We start from the raw sequence: 11,239 nt of genomic DNA on the forward strand, positions 1-11,239 counted from the left end.
TCAACAATGGCTTCAGATGAGGTTGAAGATTTGACATGAATAATATGTCCACTGCAAGAAGAGAGAGCTTTACTTCGCTTTGGAGTTCTTGTGTACCCTCGTAGAGATCTGAACCTTCTAAATTTCTGGCCAGAGTTTCCGGAGCTAGGTTAATGAGAGGAGGAGATGGTAAGCATCCCTCTCTCGTGCGTGTGCGTGTGTGTGCGCGTCAAATGTTCCTATGATGCCCAGCTTCTCCTCAAATTTGATAGTTTTTAAAAATAAAAACCACTGTTCTCTACATTAGTGCCGATAACATTATGTAGGAGAAAGGGCACTTATAATCTGGTGACCGAGCCTCTCAAAGTAATAAACCTACTTTTTGGAAAATAATAATTTGTCTTCCTATTATTCCTAAGCACACACATCTGCTCTATTGTGGTAGCGATTTTGTTTACAGGTGTGTCCCAAGATTTTCTGAGTAAGGTCTTTCCTACTCACAAACACAATGGTCTCTTATCCTCTATATGATTATCTGTTTGGCCAGTGGTACAAAAAAAACTTCTATGTATACACTTCCTTCAGTTCTGTAGAAGTGTAAAACTAAGTTCTTGAAAAGCAGATGCAGTACAGCTTTCTTTAAAGCTTCTGAAAAATGTATTAGACTAGATACAACGCGTTTTGACGCTGGCCCAGCATTGAATATGTTATATCTTCTCTAATAAATTCCTCAGAACCTCTTTTTGTATTTCTATGATTGGAAGAAATTTCTCCAAGTGCCTAGGGATCAGTCAGCGTTGCAGATCATCTTACACGTTCTCAATAGTATCGTCTAAACACTGTTCACCTGTCGGTGGTTTTAATGTCCTGGCTGAAGTGAATAACATTGATCTCGTATCAATGGCATCTGTCAAGGGGTAGGATATATTAGGCCGCAATATAAGGGCTTATTCAGACGAACGTGATATACGTCCGTGCAATGCGCGTGATTTTCATGCGCCTCGCACGGACCTGTGTTAATCAATGGGGCCGTTCAGACAGTGATTTTTACGCAGCGTGTGTCCGCTGCGTAAAACTCACGACATGTCTTCTATTTGTGCGTTTCTCGCGCATCACGCACCCATTGAACTCAATGGGTGCGTGAAAATCACGCGCAGCACACGGAAGCACTTGCGCGTGATTCGCGCAACAGCAGTAAAAACTATGAATGAAAACCGAAAAGCACCACGTGCTTTTCTGTTTACAAACATACAGAGTGTCATAATGATGGCGGCTGCGCGAAAATCGCGCAGCCACGCATCATACGCTGCTGACATACGGAGCTGTTATGTACCTTTTGCGCCCGCAAAACGCTGCGTTTTTTGCGTGTGCAAAACACACACACACGCTCGTGTGAGTTTTTTGCGTGTGCAAAACACACACACGCTCGTGTGAATCCGGCCTAACAGTCAGATTTTGAAGTTGATGTGATGGAAGCAGAAAAAATGGGCAAACTTAGGGTATATGCACACGATAACTGCAATTACGTCTGAAATTACGGAGCTGTTTTCAGGAGAAAACGGCTCCTGAATTTCAGACGTAATTGCATGTACTCGCGTTTTGCGAGGTGTCTTTTACAGATGTAATTTGGAGCTGTTCCTCATTGGAGTCAATGAAAAACGGCTTCAATTACGTCCCAAGAAGTGTCCTGCACTTTTGACGAGGCTGTAATTACGCGCCGTCTTATGACAGTGACGCGTAAAATGACAGCTCGTCGGCACAGTACATTGTAAAGTCCATTGAAAAAGTAATGGGCAGATGTTTGCCGACGTATTGAAGCCGTTTTTTCAGACTTAATTCGAGGCGTAAAATGCCTCCATTACGTCTGAAAATAGGTCGTGTTAACCTAGCCTTAAGGATCGGAGAGACTATGACGGGCCAAATTGTAATGTTTTTCCTCTCATCCAGTCATCTACCCAACAACAAACCTAAACAAGTAACCATGAAATCCTAACAATTATAACAACTGTATGTCTTAAAAGTTTAGTAGCTTATTTAGTGTCAGTTAGGGTTGCACGATGCATTGAAATTTTGATACGGTTTCGATACCGTGCACCCTCAAACGTTTCAATACCGTTAATTTATGTATTTCAATACTAAGCTGTGCGGCCACACAGCTAAGTATAGTAACACATGAATGTTGTTAGAGCAGGGCTGCGGCTGTTTAATACAGCCATTGCCCCGCTCCTGAGTCCTGACAAGTGTGCGCACGGTTAGCATGCTATGATGTGAACAGCGCTGCACTAATGATTGCCGGCACTCAGTGCCTGCGCTGCCGCTCATTAGTGCAGCGCTGGCTGCATCACCTCATGCTGATCGTACGCACTTATTGTCAGGAACGGGACAATGGCTGTATTACACAGCCGCAGCCCCGCTCCAACGGCTGAGATCAGAGAAACCTCTAATCTCTGCCGCTATTCCCCTGAATGCTGCAATCAAAGCGGACCGCAGCATTCAAGAGGAAAATGACAGGCAAGGGGGATGCCCTGTAAATCGCATCACAGGGAATCCCTGTGATGCGATCGAGGGACATACCATATATGGGCAGACAGCCCAGGGTCCATTGAAGGACCCCAGGGCTGTCTGACCATATTTCCTGTTAGGGCATACTTTGGTATGCAATACAAACAATTGCCTGTGTACTATACGTACGCAGGATAATGTACTGGCAAATAGTACATAAAAGTACATAGTACATAAAAGTTAAAAAATAAATTTAAAAAAAATAGTTATGCTACAATAAACATTAAAATAAGTCTCAATACATAAAATATATACATTCGTTATCGTAGCGAGCATAATAAATTTATAGCTTAATTTATGATGTTTACCCGGTTATAAAATAAAACAAAAACTGCTTTCTTAAACTTATTAATGTGAGGCACGAGGTATTATGAATCTTGAACCTCCGTGTGCCTCACATTAGTAATTAACCCCATCATGTACCTCACACATTAAGGCCTCATGCACACGTTTGTATTTTGCTTAAGTATTTGGAAGCCAAAACCAGGAGTGGATCCAAAACACGGAAGAGGTGCAAATCTTTCCATTATAGCTTTTCTCTTATGTTCCACTCCTGGTTTTGGCTTTGAAATACCGAAGCAAAATGCTGACCAGAATACTGATGTGTGCATGAGGCCTTACCCAATTTTGGCCATTATGACTGTGAGAAACATGATGGGGTTAATTACTTTTAATGTGAGGCACATAGAGGTTCAAAATTCATCACACCACGTGCCTCACATCAGAAAATGGAAGAACTTCTATTTATTTTTTTATTTATTTTTTATTGTTGGCAAAGTATTGTTCTGGAATCCAGTATCGCAATACTACACACAATCCAAATTCTGGTATTGGGACAACCCTAGTGTCAGTGTTTAATTTCTGTATTATATGAACAGATACTAATACTGTATATATTTAAATACATCTTTCATTTTTAGCATCCGACTAAATTTACTTTTACTGTAAATGTAATAGTTCCTTTTCCATTTAAGGCCACTTAATTGTCCCGTGTAGAAGAGCCTTATCGGTCAAACGAGCGTTCATATGAGTGCTTGTCCCCATACATTACTGGTAATAGATCCTTGTGAAAGAAGCTAATGAGCGCCGATCAATGAGATGTCTCGTTGCTCTGCGCTCGTTTACACCTCCATTTCGGGGTATGTAAGAGGACCCTAAGGCCTCATTCACACGAGCGTATCAGTCACGCATGTGATGCATTAAGCATCAGTGTGCTTTGCGAGTGGCATGCGTTATTCCCGCACTCGCAAAGCACATAGTTTTTTTTTCTTTTCTTCTATTCAAATGAATTGATGCGGTGCATGGTTTTCGCGCACCCATTGACTTCAACAGGTTCGTGATAACGCACCAATATAGGACATGCAGTGAGTTTCACGCAACACACTCACGCTGCGTGAAAAATCACGCATGTGTGAATGACCCCATTGAAAACAAAGGGTCCGTGTGCTGTGCGTTGTTTCCACGCACAGCACACGGACCGTGATTCACGCTTGTGTGATTGGGGCCTTAGACTAGAGCTACATATACAGTGGAATAGGGTTGTCACAATACCAGAATTTGGACTTCGATACCGATACTTCGTATAGTATTGACAATACCAAAACGATACTTTGCCAACAATAATAAAAAAAAAGTTCTTCTGTTTTCTGATGCGAATCGCGTGGTGTGATGAATTTAGAACCTCCACATGCCTCACATTAATAGTAATTAACCCCATCGTGTTCCTCAGTCGTAAGGGACAACATTGAGTTAATGTGTGAGGTACATGATGGGGTTAATTAGTATTAATGTGAGGCATATGGGGGTTCAAAATTCATCACACCTCGTGCCTCATAAAATAAAAACTGCTTTCTTTCACTTATTAATGTGACCGCGTAAACATAATTGACACTATAAATGTGTTATTACGGTCGCGACGCTATCGGATGTGTATAATTTATGTATTGACTTTTATTTGAATGTTTAATGTTATAAAAACAAAAAAACATTTTTACAATACTTTTTTTTAATTTTCATTAGCCTGTGTTCTGATAGTACACAGGCAGTTGTTAGGGCATACTTCGGTATGTCCTAACAGGAAATATGATCAAATAGCCCTGGGGTCCTTCAATGGACCCTGGGCTGTCTGCCCATATATGGTATGTCCCTAAATCGCGTCAGAGGGATTTCCTGTGACGCGATCCAAAGGGCATCCCCCTTATTTACCCCTTGAATGCGGTCAGCTTTGATTGCAGCATTTAGGGGAATAGCGGCAGAGAAGAGAGGTTTTCTCTGATCTCCGCTGTCAGTGCGGGGCTGCGGCTGCCATTGCCCAGCTCCTGACAATAAGTCTGCATGAGGTGATGTGGTTGGCGCTGCAATAATTAGCGGCGGCGCTGGCACTGAAGACAGAACATGGGGGTGTTTTGCTGTGCGCCCGCCATGTTCTGTCTTCAGTGCCTGCCGGCACTCATTAGTGCAGTGCCGGTCGCATCATATCAAGCTGACCACGCGCGCACTTGTCAGGACTCCGAAGCAGGGCAATGGCTGTATTACACAGCCGCAGCCCTGCCCTAACCACATTAATGTGTTACTATACTTAGCTGAGCGGCCGCACAGCTTCGTATTGAAATACATGAAATAACGGTATCGAACTGTTTGAGGGTGCACGGCATCGAGGTTTCGATACATCGTGCAACCCTACATTGGAAGAATGCCTTCTGGCTGCACTGCTTGTAGTTTTGTTTGTGATATGGACCTAAGACCCATGAAATTGCAGCAAGTCACACAATGTTTTCTGTGCTGTTGTATATGGAAGGATCTATCAAAGTTTATCTAGGCATCTGCCAGGTGTTTCTCTGAATTTAGTTTATTTTTTGTTTTGTGTTTTTTCCCCTGGTCTGTATCTCATCTCATTTTCCACAAATTTTAGTAACCAATGTGTCTGGCGATGCACTTTCGTATTTATTTCACTTTATATATTGTCCTGTAAGACTACCATTCTACCTAGGGCTCCGTTCACATCTGTGTTGTGGCTACTGTTACAAATTCCATCAAGTTTGATAAGACAAATAGCACTATTTTTCCCATCAAAATGACGGACACTTTGGCGGTACACTATGAACCACATTGTAAATCATTAGGGTCTGTCGGGCACCGTTGCTATGCGACAGATCCAGCACAGCGTCAGGCCTTCCGTGATAAACGGAAACCATGACGCAGGTGTGAGCATAGCCTTAATTATTAAAATGCTAATCAATTGTGGAAGATATGCACAGTAAATAATATTGATATACACTACATCCAACTATTAGACCTGGCCACAACATTAGTTAGTAACTGCATGAGCTGAGTAGACCTGTCAATGGTAACTGAATTTGATATTTCTACTGTAAGCATACTGGTGGGTCTAGTAAATGGGGCATAGTATGCCTGAGATTTAATGACTTTAGAAAATACACTTTTGAATGAAATAGTTTGGTATGTTATTTTAATATTTCCCATCTTCTTTTCAGTACAATCAACTACAGCAAGGATTTGCCTTTAGCGCAAGGCATAAAGTTCCAATGAATTTATCACTAGATGGCACTCTTCCAGCTTTCAGAAAATAATGATTAGCCATAACATGGAGCCAACTTCTTTGTCAATTCAGTACTTCTGAATCGCTGATTCTTCAAATCATAAATGTAAGAAAATTAAAGCCATTAGGACCAGTTCTCATCTGTGTTACAACTGAAATATCAAATATTCTCTCAGAATCCTCCTGGAAGCCATCACCTCAATTATCAGTGATGATTGATGATCAGCAGATCAAATCTGGAGCAAAATAGAAGGCTTTCTGTTTCATAGTCGACCGTTTGTATAAAACGTTTCTATTGTGACTCATTTTATGCTTGTGTGATGTATTTCTTTCCCCTTCTCAGAACCTCTTGACCCTATTATTGCATTTTCTCCTTTTTACACCAATCCCAATGTAGTTTTGAAATTCCATGAAATGTCTACACACAAACACTGACCCGCGTGAATTTTTACACAGCGTTCGTAAGACCGTGTCAATTTAGACCAGGGAGGCACAAACTGCGCCAATTTTCTTACCGTGGGGCATGATAATTCTGGTGCATCCTGCATGACCTGTTAGACACTTCTCTTCCTTATACGACTTTTTGATTTAGCTTATTTTGGTGCGCACTGGTCTCTTTTAAGCCACAACCCTATTCTGCTAAGCCGTGCTCCCTTTTCAGAACATTTTTAAAAAGTGTATAGTTCTAGTTAGTACGGTTGGAAAACGACACATGTCCATCAAGTTCAACCGAGGGATGTGAGGTGTGAACATCAAAATTGCACGAATTGGCACATTTTTCCACACTTTCTAGACAGTGGGAGATCTGCCCCTTATAAACACAGTGATTTGGTGCTTCGGGGACTATATAACTATTATGCCTCATTCACATGGGCATTTTTTTTCATGCAGTTTAAAATACTAGACAAAAAACCTGTCGTTTTTTTTAAATGTAACATGCTTTTTTTTTGCTTTTTTTTATGGCACCATACCTAGAGCACACTGCCAATGAGCACAAAAAGCTACAAATGACAAAACCGCAAAAAACACTATCTACACATTCCCATACTTTACTATAAACGTTAAGAGAACATCCTGCTGCAGCATTTTTTGCTCCCCCCATAAAACGTGTGTGTGTAACACGCCTTAGGGTTTATTCAGATGAACGTGATATACGTCCGTGCAATGCGCGTGCTTTTCACGTGCCTCGCACGGACCTATATTTGTCTGAACGGTCCCATTGACTGTCAGTGATTTTTGCGCAGCGTGTGTCCGCTGCGTAAAATTCACGACGTCCTATATTTATGCGTTTTTCGCGCATCACGCACCCATTGAAGTCAATTGGTGTGAGAAAATCACGCGCAGCACATGGAAGCACTCCCGTGTGACGCGCGTGATTCGCTCAACAGCAGTAAAAAACTATAAATGAAAACAGAAAAGCACCACGTGCTTTTCTGTTTACAAACATACAGAGTGTCATAATGATGGCGGCTGCGTGAAAATCACGCATCATACGCGGCTGACGCACGGAGCTGGTATGTACCTTTTGTGCGGGCAAAACGCACACGTGCGAGTCCGGCCTTATGGGAAGCTATAGACACACATTTGTGTACTCTCCTAGGTTGTCTCTTGGCAGAGTAGGCAAGTCTCCCATACAACTAGGTGGCTGCCAGACCAATGATCGTGATGAACGCTTGTGTTTCTTCCTGCCAAAGAGGAGTAACTGTGGATCTTGGAAGAGATATGAGGGTTTTCTTAATGGGACACACTACCATGGCACTTCCTCCTTCCAAGAGAAGTACTCGTTTGTGCCTCCCACACCAACAAGTGTAGACAGTCCTGAGGCTTGCAGACATGATGCTGTGTTAAAATTTTCTTTTATGTGTTTACCCCCCCCCCCAGTACTATTTATTCCTAATCAACAAGAACGGGTTCGCACTACGGGGCGCATGCTCTGCTGTTTCTGTATTTTCCATAGACTTGTAAAGAGCAGAACCATGCTCAGCCTGAACTCCATACAGCTTCACACCACAAACAGCACAGGCTCTGTACTAGTTATATTCTGTTTGTGTAAAGTCCTTGACGGTCCCCAAACTTGAATATTTAAAACACATGGGTAGATCTCATGCATTCTGTGCAGACCAGACAAAAGAATATTTGGTAACTAGAAACCTTTTACAAGGGAGCTGCGTGTTATTATCTGAATGGGGCCTGTAGAAATTCCTGCACAGGCTGCAGAAACGATCCTGTTCAGATATCTGGAATGGATTACTCCGTTGCAGAAATTTAATATAACCTAATGGTACATTAGCAGAAAAATGTCATTAAAAGGAACGTGTCACCAGCATTTCACCTATTAAACCAGCAATACCTGGTGGTAGAAATGATTTTTCACCCGCTATCTAACCTATAATTAATCATCTTCTAATTAGGCTTTGTACCTTTTTGGTATTCCATTTTTTTTAAGTGTTCCTGCACCGTATGCTAATGAGCATAAGAGTCCTCTTCTTTTCTCAAGTCTTTCCGAGTTAACCTCGCTTCTTTACTTTGATTGAGAGCTCCTCGCCCCCCCCCCCCAGCACATACGATATCCCTGCTGTTTACAGACCGTTATTTATGGTTGGAGGAGGAGTTTGGGAGAGGGGATAAAGGCAATGACCATTTGACAGCAGCGGCCAGCGAGGTGTGAGTAGAGTTCAATAGGTGAAATGCTGGTGACAGGTTCCCTTTAAAGTCTGTTCCTTTGAGAGGTTATATGATTTTTTTTTTTTACTTCAACAGATGTAATTTGACACGGTGCCCAAACTTTTATGCAAGACGTGCAGGATTGTACAAAATGGGTGTCCAGCCTGGACGTCATGTGTACTCAGAATCCTGACACTTCTGAATCTTTTCTGTGAGATTCCAGCAACGGATACGAAATCTCGTGAGATTACAGAGGTAAACGAGATTTCGTATCCGTTGCTGTAAATCTCACAAAAAAGAGTCAGACGTGTCAGGATTCTGAGTACACATGACGTCCAGGCTGGATTTCAGGTGTATTCATTATCAGGACACTGGATTAACGTTAATCAAGCAGAATCGCTGTGTATGTGGCTGCAGATCATGTTCTAGTAAGAACGCGATTCTGCTGTCTAAATGAATGGAGAGGAGTGCATGATGCCGATTGGTCAGCGTCATACACTCCTCTGTACAATGCCCACTTGGTCGAAAGTAAAAATACGCCCACTTGGGCAATAAGAAACTTCATTAGCATAAACCAAAATCGCTCCTAACGTTGTGAAAATAGATCGTTTTTTTAAATAAAAAGCATTACGGTCACCTACATTACAGCGCCCATCTCCTTATGTAGGAGACAGGGCACTTATAATGTGGTGACAGAGTCTTTAAGCTAATGTATGCTGGTGGCAGGAACAGCAAAGTATTAAGTGGTGAGGTGCACTGGGGGTACAGCGAGGGTACTAGTTTGTGTGTGTGTTGGGGGTACAAACAAATGCTAAAAAGGCCGCCATGTTAGCTTACCTGATTCTCTGAGTAAGCGCTCATATAGCCGCTCACTCATATAGCTTGTAAAAAGGCGGAAAGAATTTGCCCTGTCTCCCATTCCGTTATATACAAATAGCCAGCCTGTCCTCTCTAACTCTGCCCACCAATCTGTTTATAACCCCCCCATCCCTTTTCTGAGTGCCCTCCTGCCATTGACTGGCAGCCTATGGAAGACTAACCAATACAGTGCTGGCATGCTGTGCCAGTATTGTGGTGCATTATGTCAGGCAGTCACAGGAGGAGGTGGGAGGTGACGGCGCTGTTATGTCCTGTACGCTGTCTCCTCACTGAATGGATGGAATGATGGCCCACGTCTGCGCAGGGGAGCAACAGTTGTCCGTGAACGTTGGAAGAAAGCGACTCCATTTTTGACAGTTTACTAGTCACACAGCTTCCAGGTGACGAGACTGCAGGGCAGGGCTTCCTCCTGTAGCTCGGCCCGATGGCGCCATTATTAAATCGATTTTAACAATTCTGTCTAAAAACATAATCATCAGAGGCCTCAAGGGTGAATCAATCAAATTAATTCTCTTAATCACCCAGCCCTACCTGGAACCATGTTATTTATATGTTAATTCATTTAATCCGCTTTTAGGAAATTTCTCTCCAGTGGAAAAAGTCACCACACTAGTACACCTTTCGGACTTTAGATTTAACACGAGAGTCATATGATATTATTGAACCATGGTCTCCTGACATCTCTGACACATTGAATGGTTACAACTCTGCCACTAAATTTTATTGCCTTAGAAATAATTAACAGTGCTTCACTTTCACTGCGGGAAAAAAAATTCTGTACTGAATGAAATAGTGCCCCTCGTGCTCAACTTCCTCAATACAAATCCTGCCTGTAGCCTAAGCTGCATTTAGTTGTCTGACAAATTTTCAGAATATCAATCCATACAAATGTTGCCATAATTTGCAACTTTTTAATGCCATCATACTGGAATACAACTATTGATAAATCTCCCCCAGAATTACCCAGGCTTCACAAAGAAAATATTTAGGTCTAGCGAAATCTCATGTTGCAGCAGCAAATTGTAGCTATTGTCGATTAGGACAATACATGTGTTGAACGCATTCCACTTTGTTATTGCTATAAAGGAGCTTTAAAAAAAAAAAATCAAGATCCGATTTTGTTATGCCAGCTTTGTAGTTACTACACAAGGCTTTTAAACACTCCATTTCTGTAAAAAAAAAAAAAAAAAATGCACCATCGCAACCAATCAAAATGCTTCTTTCTTTTTCAAGAGGCCCTTTGAAAAATAAGAGTTTAAATCTAATTGGTTGTCCTGGGCAGCTACTCCACTTTTTTTCTTTGGACTAGTTTTAATGTGTGTTGAGAACTTCATACTTTCCGATTGACTATCCGCAAATAACTGGCCACACCAAATATTACTTACAAAACAAAAAAAGACACTAAACACCACAAAAATGTCTCTAAACGCTGTATCTGAATCTAACCTTTATGGCCATTTTCTTGATAAATGTGCTGAGTGGGCAGGCTTTTTGTCATCTGGAACTGGAGAGCTGTGCTGTGTGCTCTGACCAATGCGATGCTGTCCCGTTTTCCAGCGTGAGCCTCACACCCAGACTGAGATTGGTTTCACATGA

At 42.0% G+C, this 11,239-nt stretch overlaps 1 protein-coding gene across 1 annotated transcript in view; it reads left to right on the forward strand.

Moving 5' to 3' along the window:
* Window positions 1-6,405, forward strand: part of ALDH7A1 (aldehyde dehydrogenase 7 family member A1) — a 75,281-nt gene extending 68,876 nt beyond the window's left edge. Inside the window, exon 18 of the mRNA XM_075836069.1 lies at window positions 6,036-6,405. Within this exon, the coding sequence (XP_075692184.1) occupies window positions 6,036-6,090 (55 nt within the window). The 3' untranslated portion in view covers window positions 6,091-6,405. The remainder of the gene's footprint in view (window positions 1-6,035) is intronic.
* The last annotated feature ends 4,834 nt before the right edge of the window (window positions 6,406-11,239 follow it).

Source organism: Rhinoderma darwinii, chromosome 1 (genome assembly GCF_050947455.1).
Source record: "Rhinoderma darwinii isolate aRhiDar2 chromosome 1, aRhiDar2.hap1, whole genome shotgun sequence".
In the NCBI taxonomy this organism is placed as follows: domain Eukaryota; kingdom Metazoa; phylum Chordata; class Amphibia; order Anura; family Rhinodermatidae; genus Rhinoderma; species Rhinoderma darwinii.